Source organism: Salmo salar, unplaced genomic scaffold, assembly GCF_965601325.2.
Source record: "Salmo salar unplaced genomic scaffold, fSalSal1 ptg000360l, whole genome shotgun sequence".
Taxonomy (NCBI): domain Eukaryota; kingdom Metazoa; phylum Chordata; class Actinopteri; order Salmoniformes; family Salmonidae; genus Salmo; species Salmo salar.
This window is the reverse complement of record NW_027675360.1, coordinates 334,587-355,907: the sequence shown is the minus strand read 5'-3', so window position 1 is coordinate 355,907 and position 21,321 is coordinate 334,587. Positions and strand designations below refer to the sequence as shown.

Here is a 21,321-nt window from a genome sequence, read left to right as displayed (position 1 = left end):
GTCATTATTATAGATGGTATCCCACACCGTAGCAGCACAGCCTTTATGTCATTATTATAGATGACATCCCACACCGTAGCAGCATAGCCTTTATGTCATTATTATAGATGACATCCCACACCGTAGCAGCATAGCCTTTATGTCATTATTATAGATGGTATCCCACACCGTAGCAGCATAGCCTTTATGTCATTATTATAGATGACATCCCACACCGTAGCAGCATAGCCTTTATGTCATTATTATAGATGACATCCCACACCGTAGCAGCACAGCCTTTATGTCATTATTATAGATGACATCCCACACCGTAGCAGCATAGCCTTTATGTCATTATTATAGATGGTATCCCACACCGTAGCAGCATAGCCTTTATGTCATTATTATAGATGGTATCCCACACCGTAGCAGCACAGCCTTTATGTCATTATTATAGATGGTATCCCACACCGTAGCAGCATAGCCTTTATGTCATTATTATAGATGACATCCCACACCGTAGCAGCATAGCCTTTATGTCATTATTATAGATGACACACCGTAGCAGCATAGCCTTTATGTCATTATTATAGATGACATCCCACACCGTAGCAGCATAGCCTTTATGTCATTATTATAGATGGTATCCCACACCGTAGCAGCATAGCCTTTATGTCATTATTATAGATGACATCCCACACCGTAGCAGCATAGCCTTTATGTCATTATTATAGATGACATCCCACACCGTAGCTGCATAGCCTTTATGTCATTATTATAGATGACATCCCACACCGTAGCAGCATAGCCTTTATGTCATTATTATAGATGACATCCCACACCGTAGCAGCATAGCCTTTATGTCATTATTATAGATGGTATCCCACACCGTAGCAGCATAGCCTTTATGTCATTATTATAGATGGTATCCCACACCGTAGCAGCATAGCCTTTATGTCATTATTATAGATGGTATCCCACACCGTAGCAGCATAGCCTTTATGTCATTATTATAGATGACATCCCACACCGTAGCAGCATAGCCTTTATGTCATTATTATAGATGGTATCCCACACCGTAGCAGCATAGCCTTTATGTCATTATTATAGATGGTATCCCACACCGTAGCAGCATAGCCTTTATGTCATTATTATAGATGGTATCCCACACCGTAGCAGCATAGCCTTTATGTCATTATTATAGATGACATCCCACACCGTAGCAGCATAGCCTTTATGTCATTATTATAGATGATGTCCCACACCGTAGCAGCACAGCCTTTATGTCATTATTATAGATGATGTCCCACACCGTAGCAGCATAGCCTTTATGTCATTATTATAGATGACATCCCACACCGTAGCAGCATAGCCTTTATGTCATTATTATAGATGGTATCCCACACCGTAGCAGCATAGCCTTTATGTCATTATTATAGATGACATCCCACACCATAGCAGCATAGCCTTTATGTCATTATTATAGATGCCATCCCACACCGTAGCAGCATAGCCTTTATGTCATTATTATAGATGGTATCCCACACCGTAGCAGCATAGCCTTTATGTCATTATTATAGATGGTATCCCACACCGTAGCAGCATAGCCTTTATGTCATTATTATAGATGACATCCCACACCGTAGCAGCATAGCCTTTATGTCATTATTATAGATGACATCCCACACCGTAGCAGCATATGCTTTATGTCATTATTATAGATGGTATCCCACACCGTAGCAGCATAGCCTTTATGTCATTATTATAGATGACACACCACACCGTAGCAGCACAGCCTTTATGTCATTATTATAGATGACATCCCACACCGTAGCAGCACAGCCTTTATGTCATTATTATAGATGGTATCCCACACCGTAGCAGCATAGCCTTTATGTCATTATTATAGATGACATCCCACACCGTAGCAGCATAGCCTTTATGTCATTATTATAGATGGTATCCCACACCGTAGCAGCATAGCCTTTATGTCATTATTATAGATGACATCCCACACCGTAGCAGCATAGCCTTTATGTCATTATTATAGATGGTATCCCACACCGTAGCAGCATAGCCTTTATGTCATTATTATAGATGACATCCCACACCGTAGCAGCATAGCCTTTATGTCATTATTATAGATGACATCCCACACCGTAGCAGCATAGCCTTTATGTCATTATTATAGATGACATCCCACACCGTAGCAGCATAGCCTTTATGTCATTATTATAGATGGTATCCCACACCGTAGCAGCATAGCCTTTATGTCATTATTATAGATGACATCCCACACCGTAGCAGCATAGCCTTTATGTCATTATTATAGATGGTATCCCACACCGTAGCAGCATAGCCTTTATGTCATTATTATAGATGGTATCCCACACCGTAGCAGCATAGCCTTTATGTCATTATTATAGATGACATCCCACACCGTAGCAGCATAGCCTTTATGTCATTATTATAGATGACATCCCACACCGTAGCAGCATAGCCTTTATGTCATTATTATAGATGACATCCCACACCGTAGCAGCATAGCCTTTATGTCATTATTATAGATGGTATCCCACACCGTAGCAGCATAGCCTTTATGTCATTATTATAGATGGTATCCCACACCGTAGCAGCATAGCCTTTATGTCATTATTATAGATGGTATCCCACACCGTAGCAGCATAGCCTTTATGTCATTATTATAGATGACATCCCACACCGTAGCAGCATAGCCTTTATGTCATTATTATAGATGACGTCCCACACCGTAGCAGCATAGCCTTTATGTCATTATTATAGATGGTATCCCACACCGTAGCAGCATAGCCTTTATGTCATTATTATAGATGGTATCCCACACCGTAGCAGCATAGCCTTTATGTCATTATTATAGATGACATCCCACACCGTAGCAGCATAGCCTTTATGTCATTATTATAGATGACATCCCACACCGTAGCAGCATAGCCTTTATGTCATTATTATAGATGACACACCGTAGCAGCATAGCCTTTATGTCATTATTATAGATGACATCCCACACCGTAGCAGCATAGCCTTTATGTCATTATTATAGATGGTATCCCACACCGTAGCAGCATAGCCTTTATGTCATTATTATAGATGACATCCCACACCGTAGCAGCATAGCCTTTATGTCATTATTATAGATGACATCCCACACCGTAGCAGCATAGCCTTTATGTCATTATTATAGATGGTATCCCACACCGTAGCAGCACAGCCTTTATGTCATTATTATAGATGGTATCCCACACCGTAGCAGCATAGCCTTTATGTCATTATTATAGATGGTATCCCACACCGTAGCAGCATAGCCTTTATGTCATTATTATAGATGGTATCCCACACCGTAGCAGCATAGCCTTTATGTCATTATTATAGATGACATCCCACACCGTAGCAGCATAGCCTTTATGTCATTATTATAGATGACATCCCACACCGTAGCAGCATAGCCTTTATGTCATTATTATAGATGGTATCCCACACCGTAGCAGCATAGCCTTTATGTCATTATTATAGATGACATCCCACACCGTAGCAGCATAGCCTTTATGTCATTATTATAGATGCCATCCCACACCGTAGCAGCATAGCCTTTATGTCATTATTATAGATGGTATCCCACACCGTAGCAGCATAGCCTTTATGTCATTATTATAGATGACACACCGTAGCAGCATAGCCTTTATGTCATTATTATAGATGACATCCCACACCGTAGCAGCATAGCCTTTATGTCATTATTATAGATGGTATCCCACACCGTAGCAGCATAGCCTTTATGTCATTATTATAGATGACATCCCACACCGTAGCAGCATAGCCTTTATGTCATTATTATAGATGGTATCCCACACCGTAGCAGCATAGCCTTTATGTCATTATTATAGATGGTATCCCACACCGTAGCAGCATAGCCTTTATGTCATTATAATAGATGACATCCCACACCGTAGCAGCATAGCCTTTATGTCATTATTATAGATGGTATCCCACACCGTAGCAGCATAGCCTTTATGTCATTATTATAGATGGTATCCCACACCGTAGCAGCATAGCCTTTATGTCATTATTATAGATGGTATCCCACACCGTAGCAGCATAGCCTTTATGTCATTATTATAGATGGTATCCCACACCGTAGCAGCATAGCCTTTATGTCATTATTATAGATGGCATCCCACACCGTAGCAGCATAGCCTTTATGTCATTATTATAGATGACATCCCACACCGTAGCAGCATAGCCTTTATGTCATTATTATAGATGACATCCCACACCGTAGCAGCATAGCCTTTATGTCATTATTATAGATGACATCCCACACCGTAGCAGCATAGCCTTTATATCATTATTATAGATGGTATCCCACACCGTAGCAGCATAGCCTTTATGTCATTATTATAGATGGTATCCCACACCGTAGCAGCATAGCCTTTATGTCATTATTATAGATGACATCCCACACCGTAGCAGCATAGCCTTTATGTCATTATTATAGATGGTATCCCACACCGTAGCAGCATAGCCTTTATGTCATTATTATAGATGACATCCCACACCGTAGCAGCATAGCCTTTATGTCATTATTATAGATGGTATCCCACACCGTAGCAGCATAGCCTTTATGTCATTATTATAGATGGTATCCCACACCGTAGCAGCATAGCCTTTATGTCATTATTATAGATGACATCCCACACCGTAGCAGCATAGCCTTTATGTCATTATTATAGATGGTATCCCACACCGTAGCAGCATAGCCTTTATGTCATTATTATAGATGGTATCCCACACCGTAGCAGCATAGCCTTTATGTCATTATTATAGATGACATCCCACACCGTAGCAGCATAGCCTTTATGTCATTATTATAGATGACATCCCACACCGTAGCAGCATAGCCTTTATGTCATTATTATAGATGACATCCCACACCGTAGCAGCATAGCCTTTATGTCATTATTATAGATGACATCCCACACCGTAGCAGCATAGCCTTTATGTCATTATTATAGATGGTATCCCACACCGTAGCAGCATAGCCTTTATGTCATTATTATAGATGACATCCCACACCGTAGCAGCATAGCCTTTATGTCATTATTATAGATGGTATCCCACACCGTAGCAGCATAGCCTTTATGTCATTATTATAGATGGTATCCCACACCGTAGCAGCATAGCCTTTATGTCATTATTATAGATGACATCCCACACCGTAGCAGCATAGCCTTTATGTCATTATTATAGATGACATCCCACACCGTAGCAGCATAGCCTTTATGTCATTATTATAGATGACATCCCACACCGTAGCAGCATAGCCTTTATGTCATTATTATAGATGGTATCCCACACCGTAGCAGCATAGCCTTTATGTCATTATTATAGATGACATCCCACACCGTAGCAGCATAGCCTTTATGTCATTATTATAGATGACATCCCACACCGTAGCAGCATAGCCTTTATGTCATTATTATAGATGACGTCCCACACCGTAGCAGCATAGCCTTTATGTCATTATTATAGATGACATCCCACACCGTAGCAGCATAGCCTTTATGTCATTATTATAGATGACGTCCCACACCGTAGCAGCATAGCCTTTATGTCATTATTATAGATGGTATCCCACACCGTAGCAGCATAGCCTTTATGTCATTATTATAGATGGTATCCCACACCGTAGCAGCATAGCCTTTATGTCATTATTATAGATGACATCCCACACCGTAGCAGCATAGCCTTTATGTCATTATTATAGATGACATCCCACACCGTAGCAGCATAGCCTTTATGTCATTATTATAGATGGTATCCCACACCGTAGCAGCACAGCCTTTATGTCATTATTATAGATGGTATCCCACACCGTAGCAGCATAGCCTTTATGTCATTATTATAGATGACATCCCACACCGTAGCAGCATAGCCTTTATGTCATTATTATAGATGACACACCGTAGCAGCATAGCCTTTATGTCATTATTATAGATGACATCCCACACCGTAGCAGCATAGCCTTTATGTCATTATTATAGATGGTATCCCACACCGTAGCAGCATAGCCTTTATGTCATTATTATAGATGACATCCCACACCGTAGCAGCATAGCCTTTATGTCATTATTATAGATGACATCCCACACCGTAGCAGCATAGCCTTTATGTCATTATTATAGATGGTATCCCACACCGTAGCAGCATAGCCTTTATGTCATTATTATAGATGACATCCCACACCGTAGCAGCATAGCCTTTATGTCATTATTATAGATGGTATCCCACACCGTAGCAGCATAGCCTTTATGTCATTATTATAGATGGTATCCCACACCGTAGCAGCATAGCCTTTATGTCATTATTATAGATGGTATCCCACACCGTAGCAGCATAGCCTTTATGTCATTATTATAGATGACATCCCACACCGTAGCAGCATAGCCTTTATGTCATTATTATAGATGACATCCCACACCGTAGCAGCATAGCCTTTATGTCATTATTATAGATGGTATCCCACACCGTAGCAGCATAGCCTTTATGTCATTATTATAGATGACGTCCCACACCGTAGCAGCATAGCCTTTATGTCATTATTATAGATGACATCCCACACCGTAGCAGCATAGCCTTTATGTCATTATTATAGATGGTATCCCACACCGTAGCAGCATAGCCTTTATGTCATTATTATAGATGGTATCCCACACCGTAGCAGCATAGCCTTTATGTCATTATTATAGATGACATCCCACACCGTAGCAGCATAGCCTTTATGTCATTATTATAGATGACATCCCACACCGTAGCAGCATAGCCTTTATGTCATTATTATAGATGGTATCCCACACCGTAGCAGCATAGCCTTTATGTCATTATTATAGATGACATCCCACACCGTAGCAGCATAGCCTTTATGTCATTATTATAGATGGTATCCCACACCGTAGCAGCATAGCCTTTATGTCATTATTATAGATGGTATCCCACACCGTAGCAGCATAGCCTTTATGTCATTATTATAGATGACATCCCACACCGTAGCAGCATAGCCTTTATGTCATTATTATAGATGGTATCCCACACCGTAGCAGCATAGCCTTTATGTCATTATTATAGATGACGTCCCACACCGTAGCAGCATAGCCTTTATGTCATTATTATAGATGGTATCCCACACCGTAGCAGCACAGCCTTTATGTCATTATTATAGATGGTATCCCACACCGTAGCAGCATAGCCTTTATGTCATTATTATAGATGGTATCCCACACCGTAGCAGCATAGCCTTTATGTCATTATTATAGATGGTATCCCACACCGTAGCAGCATAGCCTTTATGTCATTATTATAGATGACATCCCACACCGTAGCAGCATAGCCTTTATGTCATTATTATAGATGGTATCCCACACCGTAGCAGCATAGCCTTTATGTCATTATTATAGATGGTATCCCACACCGTAGCAGCATAGCCTTTATGTCATTATTATAGATGACATCCCACACCGTAGCAGCATAGCCTTTATGTCATTATTATAGATGGTATCCCACACCGTAGCAGCATAGCCTTTATGTCATTATTATAGATGGTATCCCACACCGTAGCAGCATAGCCTTTATGTCATTATTATAGATGGTATCCCACACCGTAGCAGCATAGCCTTTATGTCATTATTATAGATGACACACCGTAGCAGCATAGCCTTTATGTCATTATTATAGATGACATCCCACACCGTAGCAGCATAGCCTTTATGTCATCTACTAAACCACTGGCCGTGTTCGAGAGCATGAAATCCATGCTGCATTGTGGGTAAATGGTCACTGGCTGACTGATTTATAAATAATAATGAGTAGTTATTTATGATGTAAGGTGATTTGTAGATCAGTCAGTCGGCAGTCACCTGCAGTGTCGAACAAGCCCAATACCAAACCAATCAGGTGGTTGTTTGATCAAATGAAGCTTCAGACGCCATTGATGACGTGCTGCTGATAAAGTGATACAGGCATCGGTACACTGCTTTGAAGTTTACTGCTTATCGATTTGGACGCAGGCCTCGTAGCTCCGGTATCAAACATAACATCCCTAATGAAAAGTTGTCAAAACTAAAAGGAGCAAGCAGGTTGATTTCCTCTGTCGATTTGAGCCCACAGCAAGAAGGCACCAGAGCCTACCGTGCTAACGGGTTCCCTCTAGATAACACAACCACACAGTTCATGAAAGGTATGAGGTGAAGCTTGAGCTAGATATCGACCTTCCTGTTCCCGTCCCTCAAGTCAGTGAGTCAACACAGGAAGGAGCAATGGATGGACAGTTCATTTATTTCCAAAGCTGCAATGATGGGATACACACAGTATGGATGAATGATCAGTAGTGACGGGATATAAATAGCACTCCCACAGCAATTCTCCATAAATCTGCCCTATAATATACTAACAAAAAACAATCAAGATGTCTGTCAAAGTTATTATGATCATATAGTGGATTTAACAGTTCCTAATAATTCCTAATTTACTATAATAAAATAAATACATAGTTTCCATGTGTAATCTCATATTCACAACAGAATAAACTGTCATCCATTTTAGTATCAAAATATATCAAATTAACCTGAAATATTACTCAATGTCCCCCTCTGGTGGTGAACAAGTATAATCCACCTAAACTAACAGAACCGGGGTGATAAACTGGCTGGTGTTCATGAGTTTATAAAACATATACTTTATACATGTCATAAATTACCTGCATTGATGAGACACACAGTGTGGATGAATGATCAGGATATAAATAGCACTCCTAAAGAAGATGCAGTGAGGATGAATGATCAGGATATAAATAGCACTCCTAAAGAAGATGCAGTGTGGATGAATGATCAGGATATAAATAGCACTCCTAAAGAAGATGCAGTGTGGATGAATGATCAGGATATAAATAGCACTCCTAAAGAAGATGCAGTGTGGATGAATGATCAGTAGTGACAGGATATAAATAGCACTCCTAAAGAAGATGCAGTGTGGATGAATGATCAGGATATAAATAGCACTCCTAAAGAAGATGCATTTTCCAGTTTGCTACCAACTTGATAGAGGGAACTTTAGCATAAAACCCACATGTAAAACTGAGATTCGGCAAATAACATATAAAGAGAGGCCAAACCAACAACAGAAGTTACTAAAACATAAATTGCTAATTTATGATGTAAAAGGTGGATTTTATGATGTAATGTCAACTTTATACATTTCTATCCCAGGACCACCCAATTTTCAAATTCTCCATAAATCTGCTGTGGATTACCCAGAATCCCATACCTTTATCACTGAATGTAATGTAAACACACGAGCAGGGGCCTGTTGCACAAAAGTAGAATTAAGACATCCGGGATAAATGACTCAGCTGAGCTCAATGAAGCCAAAACATGTGCGTCCAGGCTTAATTGGTTGCACAAAGACCAAGCCAGGATCAGCAGACACGGATTCATTAAGCCAGGTGAAACCAATCCTGGATAGGTGCGCGCTCACGGCTCACTCAAATAGACCCCGCCACAGATCACAGATTAACTGATTTACCATGGCAACTAGAGCCGCGTACTTTTCCCCGTCGGAAGCACAAATCCTCATGGAGGCATACGAGGAGGTAAAATATATAATTAAGAAGAAAGGCAACACCGCCACAGTGATAAAGCAAAGAGAAAAAGCGTGGCAAAGTATTGCAGACCGCCTGAATGCGTAAGTAGTGCACAATTACACAGTCACCGCTCCGCTGAAACATCACAATTACAATTCAAATATTTAATTCACATCTCCAAAAATGCAGTTGTACTGTAATTATGAAACGGTTAAATTTTTAATTGAAATGCACTGCAGATATGAGTGAAATTGTGTAAAGTAACTCCATCACACTGTATAAAGCTATGATAGATTTTTTGATATTTTTACTGAAAACAAGACAAAAATACCAAGTAATTTTTTGCAGTGTGACTCCATTAAATGTGTGTGTGTGTGTGTGTGTGTGTGTGTGTGTGTGTGTAGATTAAACATGAACGGGCCAAAACGGACATGGCAGCAGGTCAAAATCAAATACAAGAACATTCTGCAGAATGGTATGGTCCCTGACTAATATTTAACAAAGCACAAGCATATATTGTACCCAGAAGGTGCCTGCTCACACATTGTCTGTACTGTTTTAGCAGTGAAAAAGAATACCCACAGACAAGGCACGGGTGGTGGGTCACCAAAGGCTGACCTTACCCCAGCAGAGGACATGGCCTTGGAGCTAAATAAAGGCAGGCCCGTCTTAGAGGGGATCCCTGGGGGGAAAGAGACGAGCATAGGTTCCTCCCAAGATGCCACCCGCTTCATTCAAGGTATGTCCTTCCATCTCTACATGGGATACAACCACATTCATATTGAATCAATTTGGACTGTCTGACTTTGGTTTACCTATTGCCTTGCAGTGTCTGGCAGCACTGTGTTCCTGTTAGAGCCACCAGCACAAGCACCAGACGATGCTGATCCAGTGAGTACTCCATCAAAGGCATACTGTAGGCCTGGCATGTCTTGTCTACTAGCTTCAATATGAATCCGATTAAATGTGATAGGGTGAAGGCCCCAGTGCAGCAGCAACAGCACATGATGGAGACGATGATGAGGAGGAGACCATCTCTCTGGATTCCAGAAGGCATGAGGTATCATGTTAAGACTGTGAAAGTACTATTTACTCTACAATGGTGAGGAGTCCTCATCAAAATCAAAAAATCTAATTTCTTTTACAGGACCCAGATGCTATACAGTGGGAAAACCAGCCTGGCAACATAGTGCGTATTAATAAAAGGACACCACATCCTGCCAAATTCCAGCTGCGCTAATTGTATTGTGTTCACAGAGCTCACAAGCTATCAGAAAGTTGTATGGCAACCACCTCCGGCGCCAAATAGAACTGGCAGACATAGACATTCAGTACAAGAAGAAAAAGATGGAAAATCTTGCACTGGAGTCCGAAATAAAAAAGAGGACAATTAGGAAACTGGACCTTGAAATAAAAAAACTTGAGAGGGAGGTGAGATATGCCTTCAATGTACACTGTATGCTAACTGTAACACAAATGTATTAATCATTATTTTTCTTTCCTCCCCCAGCTCCAAGAAGATGACACAGCTCAAAATAAAAATTAGGTATATTCTCGTAAAGTCAAGTGAGCCATGACATATGAGCTCTTATTGTGAGCACACAGGACGGTGGCATCTTTCTAAGGTTTTTTTTATTTTCCCAGCAATCAGTACAACCAAGTCATCGTTATAAGGCATCGCCCTCTTTTGCCCACCCCCCCAGCACCAGGTGTGGCCACTAGCCTATATGAAGGCCCAAAATTGTGTGTTCCTTTCTGCTCTGACAATGGCATGCCCATTCGTGCGAGATGTGGTGGATGAAGAAGCACTTGTGCTGAGGAGAGCCTTCAGGCGAGAAAGGGTCTTCAGGGACCGGTTGGACCCACTGGCCTTCCCTGATGACCATCTATATGAAAGATACAGGTTTTCTGCAGATGGCATCAGGTATCTATGCAGACTACTGGGTCCCAGGATTAAGCACCGCACTGCACGGAGCCATGCACTGAGTGTGGAGCAAATGGTTTGTGTGGCCTTGCGCTTTTTTTCTAGTGGAGCCTTCCTGTACTCAGTGGGGGATGCAGAACAGCTGAACAAGGCCACAATTTGCCGCACAATAAGGAGTGTGTGTCTGGCTATCAAAGCATTAGCAGATGTCTTCATCTCCTTCCCTGGCCACAGAAGACTCTGTGACATCAAAGAGGAGTTCTATAGGATTGCAGGTAAGAGGATCTACAAATTACAGGACAACTGTTAACACATAGTAGGATACTCATTACTTTGTGTGACAGGTTTCCCCAATGTCATTGGTGCAGTGGACTGCACACACATAAGGATAAAAGCCCCCTCAGGTGCCCATGAGGCCGATTTTGTGAATAGGAAATCCTTTCACAGCATTAATGTTCAGGTGAACATAACTTTTTGATATTGTCCATTGACGAACACTCTGCATTGCCAGTGATGTGCATTGATTGGTGTAATATTCCTCATCTTATGATTTCAGATGGTCTGCAATGCTGACTGTGTGATCAGCAATGTTGTGGCAAAATGGCCTGGCTCAGTCCATGACTCCAGAATCTTTCGGGCCTCTGAAATCTATCAGTGCCTATCACAAGGTAAGCCACACAACCCCTATTTATAACCATCATGGCTGTGTCAAGAATATCACTGTGTTTATGAGGTAGTAATGATGAGATTTTGTGTTGACAGGTGAATTCTCTGGTGTGCTGCTGGGAGACAGGGGGTATGGCTGCCAGCCTTTTCTCCTGACACCTTTCACAGACCCCCAGGAAGCACAGCAGGCCTACAACCATGCCCATGCCAGGACCAGGGCCAGAGTTGAAATGACCTTTGGCCTCCTGAAGGCACGCTTTCACTGCCTTCACAAATTAAGGGTCAGCCCTGTTAGGGCATGTGATATTACTGTGGCTTGTGCTGTCCTCCACAATGTGGCCTGCCTGAGGAAGGAGAGGGCCCCCAGAGTGCCACCAGCCATGGACTGGGACAATCCGGCAATCTTCCCTGATGACGACAGTGGTCGGCTGCTGAGGGACCAATATGTGTTGAATTATTTTAGTTAGTATGTGTGCTTTCAATTTTGGTTAAATATGTCCTGCGGTGGCAGAGGAATTGGGTTTTTTTTGGGTTCGTTTTTTTACGAATTTGGCCTCTTATGATGTTTGTGCGGTATACTGTGTGTAATACAAGGCTGCAGGGAGGCTACTGCATCCATTCATTTGTCTGTTCAGTTGATGTGTATGGATTTGTCCTGCATTTATTTTAGTGTGCAGACATGCAGGGTGTGTTATATACAGACCTTTGAATGTGTATGTATCATTTTGTATAATATGCTTGGATTCTGTGCTTTCCATCTTGTAGTCACTGTGACTTCAGTTTCGAAAGGAGCTGATGGTTTACCTGCTTTGTTTTGTCCTTATTCAATAAAGGAACATAATGTTACACATTGTGTTTTTATATTCATATGGAATGTGTATTTGTTTATATGACAGAGTACTAGGGCCACACTGAAGAAAAAGGATAAAGTCATAAATTTATGAGGCTGGTTCTTTCTGCAGAAAAGCTACATATTGTTTTTACAGTTTTGATACTTATGACAATGTGATACTTAATATTCTGGCACATCAGCATGTCTTTGTTTATGAAACCATACTGAAGTACAATTTCACGAAATGCCCCACATCTGTCATTTTAACAACTGTCCTCCTTTAAAACAACCGGTTACAATATTATTACTTGTGTTTTTTTCCCCTCTGTGGCCCTAATATTCTATCATTTTATATATAGCCTTATAGTCTATGGGAAACTGTAAATTATCTAATGATAGCAACATAATCTAAAAATTATTTTTTATCCAAAATCATTGAAATTAATGATCACAAACGTTTAAATAATGACAGTGGGTCTAGTTATGTGATAACAATGTATAGTGAGCAGTGAAATAACTATTGGTTTCCATTTGTGGTGACTGCTGACTGACATTAGGGATGAGATTAAATAGATCCTGGAATTTAGCCTGGTCTGGAGCAGGCTAGCTCCACAGAATAAATCTCCATGGTAATTTATACCATAACATATCCTCCTGCCCCCTATCCATCTTTAGTGCAACCGGATTACGGATCAATTGAGCCAGGATCACCAAGATATCCTGGCTTAATCCCTTATCCTAGTTTTGTGCAACAGGCCCCTGGAGTCCATTTCCATCTGAGGCAGAGTGCTTCAAGTTGTTTCTGACAGAGGAGCTGGTGGGAAACCATAGTACAGGAGACCAATCGCTATGCCTTGGAGCTACAGGAGAAGAGAGAGCCAGGAGTGAGGGGGAAACTCGCTAAATGGGTGACAACCACAATTAGTGAAATGTATACCTTCCTGGTGACAGTCCTCCCCATGGGGATAGTAAAGAAGAACTCCCTAAGAGAATACTGGAGCACAGATCCTATGTTTGGAACTCCCTTCTTTGCCACCATCTTTTCCCAAGACCGCTTCCTAATTCTGCTGCGATGCCTGCATTTCGTCAACAATGCTACTGCCATCCTAAGTGACCCGTTATACAAAATAAGAATTGTTCTTATCAGCCTGACTAGGGCTGGGCGATATATCGATATAAAAAAATATATCGATATATATTTTAAATGTGATATGAAATTAGACCATTTCGCATATATCGATATAGTTGAAATTTGCGCTTTGATCCTTGCTCCAAGCAAGATGCAGACCCGGAGCTCTCTGCGCTGCTCCCCGCGCCTCCTCTTTCATGCACAGAGGGCGGAGGGGCAGGAACAGACACTTCAACAAACATGGAGGAAGCAACAGCGTCTGCGGAGCGTTTTGACGAGGAATTGGTTAGTAAAAGAAAAAGCATTGGCTCAGTAATTTGGAGATGGTTCGGATTCAAAGTATCAGATGAGCAACAAAATCACGTTATATGTAGGCAGTGCCATAAAAATAACTTAGAGCCAGGGGTGGAAGCACTACAAATCTTTTTCACCACCTAAAACAGTGGCACAAACTGCAATACGAAGAGTGTGTGAAACTGCGCGCTGCAGAAGCCCCAGCCGCAAGCCGTCGACAACCCGAAAAAGCCCCGAAACAAAGCTCACTGCAAACTTCATTTTCCCGCAGTGTGCCTTTATGAAAAGAAAATTGGCAAGTGGTGTACTATAACTACAGCGGTGTCCTATCACATTGCTAAAGATATGGTCCCTGTTGCAACTGTGGAACAAGTCGGATTCAAAAAAGCTACTGAAAACTATGGACCCGAGATATGAGCTTCCCAACTACTTTACACGAGAAGCACTGCCACAAATGTCCACTGAAGTCAGGCAGAGCCTTGCTGACCGGCTCGCTAACGGGACCCATTTTGGCGTTGACCAGCGATATGTGGGTCGAGCAGGACAATGTGAGCCTTTACATGAAGCGTGACATGTTCACTTCATTCAACGACTGGGAGAGATGAAAACAGCGTCGTGTCTCCAAAACAAGTTATTTCCCCCCAGGATCACACCGGTGAGCATATAGCTGAGGCCTCGCAGGACGCAAGCTGGGAAACTCCAAGAAAAGCATCCGGTTGCTATAACAACCGCCAACGGGAGCGACGTGGTCAGAGCGGTGGAGCTGAACGATGAGGATGCAGTGCTTCGGTCAGACTACACTTGGCTATTGGGGAGTGCAGTGTTTTATTAAGGAGTATTCACATATTTTACTTTAAAGAAAAAACATTATTTTCCTTTGTGTCTGTCTGCAACTTGTTTTGTTTTATGCTGCTGTCTTGGCCAAAAAATGGATTAATAAAACACAAAACATAAAGTGCTAAAAGTAAAATCACTTACAATACAGGATCGTAGATTTCAGAACCATATTTATTAGGTTATTGGATAAGAATTAGTGATGCATTGATGTGTTTACCACTTTAATGTTACAGCTGGTAAAGGTGAGGTAATTATGACTTTAAAATGCTGGTTAGCCTGTTGATATCATCAAGGTAACATATTTAGTTATTATGATAGACTATAGTTTTTTCTCTGGATTGAAGAGCCAACTGCAAAGTAACTAGAAACTAATGTTGACACGTAGGTAGGCCTAAACATTGTGGAGTTTTTAGTGGAGTAGAAATATGAAGTAGCATTAAATACTAAGCATAAATACTAAGAACAACAACAAGAACGAAACATCAGTAAATGTACATACAGTATAGTCATCATTTATAAATTATACACAAATAATAATACATACAAATCACTTACAGGATTAAAATTCACAAAATAAATGAATATAATATTTGATATTTATGATTAGGACTGGCGTTGATTAAAAAAAATAAACTATGAAACAAGAAAATATTAATGTAGAATATTTCTAAAGCTTGATTTTGGAAAGCACTTAGTTGTATGAGTGTGTTAAAGTGAAAACAGAGTCAAATTTTCTCGCATAAGCACATTTGTTTAATAGTTTTTTATGATTCTGACAGGACATGGCATGAATGACAAGCGCGTCACCCGGGCCATTTCTCTGTGCAAGAGAATTGTAAGCTGTTTTTGGTAGAGCTGGAAGAAAAGGAGACATCTTGCTGAAGTCCAGATTCAGCTGGGTCTGCCAAGTCACCAACTCATAACCGAGTCTGCCACACGCTGGGGATCAAGGCAGCAGATGATAGAGAGAGTCCTGGAGCAGGAAGGAGCACTGGCCAAAGTCCTGTCTAATGACAAAAAGACCAGGCACCTTGTCCCTACCTGGCAGGACTTAGAGGTCCTAGAAGCAGTCCAAAAGGTCCTGAAACCTCTCCAGGACTTTACCGATGCTTTGTCAGGTGAGGAGTACGTCACTCTATCATATGTAAAACCTGTGCTGCACCTTTTTAACGAAAGTCTCCTGGCATGTGAAGAGGGTGATAGCGAGCTTTGCAAATCGATCAAGACCGGCATTGTTGAGTACCTCAACCGCAAGTATTCTGACCCAGCCACTACTGACCTATTGGAGATGGCTTCATTTGTGGATCCACGCTTCAGGGCCACCTATATCCCAAGTGAAAAAGTTGATGCATTGAAGCACAGAGCTGTCTTGGAGGTGGAGACGCTACTGGCTGATCAGAGCAGCTGTCAACCGCCTTACCTACGTGTGCCAACTGTGCCTGAGCCTGCAGATGGAGAAGCAGCAGTGGCACCAAAAGCTAAGACACTGGCAAGCTTCTTCAAGCAGCGCACAGCCACCACCACTGCGCCACCAACCAAGAGGGAGGCTATTGAAAATGAACTGTCAAGTTACTTGCAGTCAGCAAGTGTGGAGAGTGACACTGATCCCCTCAAGTGGTGGAAGGATCATGAAGTTGTCTTTCCAGCTCTGAGCCACCTGGCAAAAAAAGTATCTCTAGGTACCAGCTACCAGTTCACCCTCCGAAAGGGTTTTCAGCTGCAGTGGCAATATCGTGACCTGCCACAGAGCATCTCTGAAGCCGGATGCCGTTGACAGGCTGGTGTTTCTCGCACAAAATCTTTAAACGAAGGAGGACACGCTTGTCTTCTAATGTCTACCTCAAGACAGCATTACTGTTTATCAAAGTAAAAAAAGAGGGGGAAAATGTTTATTGAGTTGATAGTCTGTTTGTTGTGCAACTGGTTGAGGCTGTTCAGATAAGAAATTGATTTAACCTGTTACGGCTAGGGGGCAGTATTTTCACGGCCGGATAAAAAAACGTACCCGATTTAATCTGATTATTACTCCTGCCCAGAAACTAGAATATGCATATAATTATTAGCTTTGGATAGAAAACACTCAAGTTTCTAAAACGGTTTGAATGGTGACTGTGAGTATAACAGAACTCATTTGGCAGGCCAAAACCTGAGAAGATTCTGTACAGGAAGTACCCTGTCTGACCATTTCTTGGCCTTCTTTGTCATCTCTATTCAAAACAAAGGATCTCTGCTGTTACGTGACACTTCCTACGGCTCCCATGGGATCTCAGAAGGCGGCAAAAAGCTGAATCGTGGCTTTGCAGGCTCTGGCTGAAAAACAGTAGCGCATTTGGATAGTGGCCGGTAACAGTACTATGAGACTCAGGCTCGTGCACGAGGGGATCCCATGCTTTTATTTTCTCTCTCTTTGTACGTACACACGCTTTCCCGGTCGGAATATTATCGCTTTTTTACGAGAAAAATGGCATAAACATTGATTTTAAACAGAGGTTGACATGCTTTGAAGTACGGTAATGGAATATTTAGAAATCTTTTGTCACGAAATGCGCCGGGCGCGTGACCCTTATTTACCATTCGGATAGTGTCTTGAACGCACGAACAAAACGCCACTGTTTGGATATAACTATGGATTATTTTGAACCAAACCAACATTTGTTATTGAAGTAGCAGTCCTGGGAGTGCATTCTGACGAAGAACAGCAAAGGTAATCAAACTTTACTTACTTACTAGGGTTTGTCATATTTTATTATTTTGTAATGTTTGTTATTTGCATCTGTGGATTTGTTAGAAAGGAGAAGAAATCTGTAATTTGATTTTAATAAGCCATTTAAAGTTGTCAAACAAAAAAAAAGTTTACTTTTCTCATAAATATATATAATATTTATTTCAGAAAAAGATAGGCCTATTTTATTTTATAGGCTATTTTTGTTTAAGATATTTGTATTTATTTTTAAATGTTCACCTTATGGAGCTTTGATTTCAAAAAAGGTCGTCCTGTTGTTCTACAGTGTTTATGTTTACATGTTATTGTTATTTGAACAGCTGAGCATTTAATCTGAACCAGGTGAAGAGCCCTGTTTATTATTTATTCATTTGATTTTTCAACTGTTCACTGAAATAGCCGCTTTCAATAAAACTACTTGAGACATGTCATATCTGGCTTTGACTTTGACTTTGAACATTTGCTCTCACTTTGCAGAAAACATATCAGGATATATATCTTATATCGATATTCAGCCTAAATATATCACACACAGGAATACACACTCTGAGCCTGCACTTGCATGTTTTGCTCACCTCATTCTTTAAAAAAAAAACTAGGTTTGAGTTGTGGTATCCACTCAGATTAAAGGTGGGTTCATCTGCTCTGTTCCCCAAGTGTGGTCTCCCTCAGATCCCAAGTTAGAGGGATCCCTCGTGCACCATTTACCCAGGTCGTCAGGAGCCAGGTCATTTACCCAGGTCGTCAGGTCATTTACCCAGGTCATCAGGAGCCAGGTCATTTACCCAGGTCATCAGGAGCCAGGTCATTTACCCAGGTCATCAGGAGCCAGGTCATTTACCCAGGTCGTCAGGTCATTTACCCAGGTCGTCAGGAGCCAGGTCATTTACCCAGGTTGTCAGGAGCCAGGTCATTTACCCAGGTCATCAGGAGCCAGGTCATTTACCCAGGTCATCAGGAGCCAGGTCATTTACCCAGGTCATCAGGAGTCAGGTCATTTACCCAGGTCATCAGGAGCCAGGTCATTTACCCAGGTCATCAGGAGCCAGGTCATTTACCCAGGTCATCAGGAGCCAGGTCATTTACCCAGGTCGTCAGGAGCCAGGTCATTTACCCAGGTCGTCAGGAGCCAGGTCATTTACCCAGGTCGTCAGGAGCCAGGTCATTTACCCAGGTCATCAGGAGCCAGGTCATTTACCCAGGTCGTCAGGAGCCAGGTCATTTACCCAGGTCATCAGGAGTCAGGTCATTTACCCAGGTCGTCAGTCACCAAGTCAAGATTCACGTTCCCATCGCCAAATGTGGTTGTTAATTTCTTTAATATCAAATGAGACAAACTTATCACACAAGTCAGAGTTATACTTAAACTAAATCTTTATTCACTTAATAATAAGGGAGCAGGTCAATACAACATACAATTATGAAGTGAATCAATTGAGTGCTCTACGATAATGATGGCTGGTCGACGAATCACCCCCAGATGATTCATTGAGAGCCACGAGACAAAAGTACCAAGGTCTTTTATAGCCCTTTTAACCTACATGACCAACAACAGATGTATAGAACGGGTCACAAGGTTAAGATTTGTATGAAAGATACTTATAATTCTCAGCAGAGAGTATCTGCTGTAAAAACAGTACTCTTTGTGTAGAGACCAGGGTCTGGCCCTGAGGTCATCTCTCCCTGGTACCGTATAGAACGGAAACATTAACTCATGTTCTGGAATGCGGTCTCTTTAGGTTTTATCACCCAAAAGACATTGTAAATCTCCTGTCAGTGTTTTCTCCCAGAGGCCCATCCTCAGTAGAACACAGACACAATAGTTCTAAGAACCCTCTATTCTGTTGCATAAAATAACCATTTGATGCAATAAAAGTATTATAACATAATGTTGCAGTTTTGCTCTCAGTGTCCACTGGAAGTTGACTAGTAACAACAACTGGGAGCTAAAAGACACCCACCATGAGACCCACTAAATCTGCCCAAGAAGAGACAAACAAAAGAAAAACCCACAAGGTGGAGCAACTAAAGGTGTTGACTTGAGCACTCAATTTATTAGGATTGTTAATAAAATGTATTATAGACGTCCATGTGTATAAGCTGCAAGTACATTGAAATTAAATAGTTTTCTTTTCAACTAAAAACAAACTTATATTGTACGTCGGGCATAGTCTTAGTTTCAATTACATTTTGCTAGGTGGGATATCCCCAATGTCACAGTTTTAACGTGTCCAAATCAATAGTCCAAATGCAGAAACAGTTTGTGATAAATTGAAAACGATATCGATGAGTGATGACAAATAAGTGTTGTGTTCCTTTGTTTAGCGACCCCTACATTTAAATGCATCACTCCAAAATGTAGTTGACTGTCTTCTGCAGGTTGTCCTCTAACCAGTGAGGTAAAATATATCTCCCATTTCCATGTGTTTTTTTAGTTGTGTTAGTTTCAACATCATGTACAACCTGATTTCCCCCCTAATCGATATCAGTGATTTATTGCTACTTGTCAAAACAGCGTTTTTGGCACAACCAAAAAAAACACATCAACAATCAATGGCTATAAATTAATAATTTTAAAGTCACAATATGGATGTAGCTATTGCATATTTCCGCTTTAACACCACACATCAGTTCAACAACTGCAGAGTTTGTGCCTCTGTATTTAAGACAGTACTTACTAGTGTTAATCAGGGAACGGTTTCTCAAAACCATCTTATGGCTAAGTTCACCGTTAGAACCATTGGACGCCTTAAGATGCGTTTGGGAAACCGGGCCCAGATGTCCAGTTTCCTCCTTTATCGATGTAACAGTCATCTCCCCCTCTTCCTCTTTCACTCCATAAACTGCATCCTCCTCTTCTTTTACTGTAACATCCTCCTCCTCTTTCACTCTGAACTCGTCTTTTTCTTCTTTCACAGTAACGGCCTCACCCTCTACTTCTTGTTTTACTGTGATATTCTCTTCTTTAGCAGGAGAGTAGCTCAGTGACCGCATGGTCGGAGATGTTAGCTAGCTAGGCTAATGCTAACTTAACCAGCCCGCTAGCTGAATAATAACAACAACACCGTAAATATGAAATTAAATCGGATAACTAACTAGACGACAGTAGTGGGTTTAAAACACAGAGGCTAATATACACTAACGCGTCTAAAGAGCTTTATCGGTTCGGCTATTTTGTCTAGCAAACTACCGTGGTGTCTGACTAACTGTTGCTGCTGTTGTAAGAAGCGTTCCGTCCACTAGATTATACGTCACACCAACAGCATCGCCT

The 21,321-nt window shown here is 41.3% G+C and overlaps 2 protein-coding genes across 2 annotated transcripts in view; both read left to right on the top strand.

Annotated features, from left to right (window-relative positions):
• Positions 1-21,321, top strand: part of LOC145875823 (uncharacterized) — a 369,621-nt gene that overhangs the window by 197,746 nt on the left and 150,554 nt on the right. The gene's annotated exons all lie outside the window — the stretch shown is intronic.
• LOC145875853 (uncharacterized) lies at positions 9,847-10,901 on the top strand. The gene is made up of 5 exons (XM_082971657.1): positions 9,847-10,121; positions 10,209-10,385; positions 10,476-10,537; positions 10,620-10,706; positions 10,794-10,901. The coding sequence occupies exons 1-5, from the start codon at positions 10,058-10,060 to the stop codon at positions 10,884-10,886; spliced, it is 483 nt and encodes a 160-aa protein (XP_082827783.1). The 5' UTR covers positions 9,847-10,057; the 3' UTR covers positions 10,887-10,901.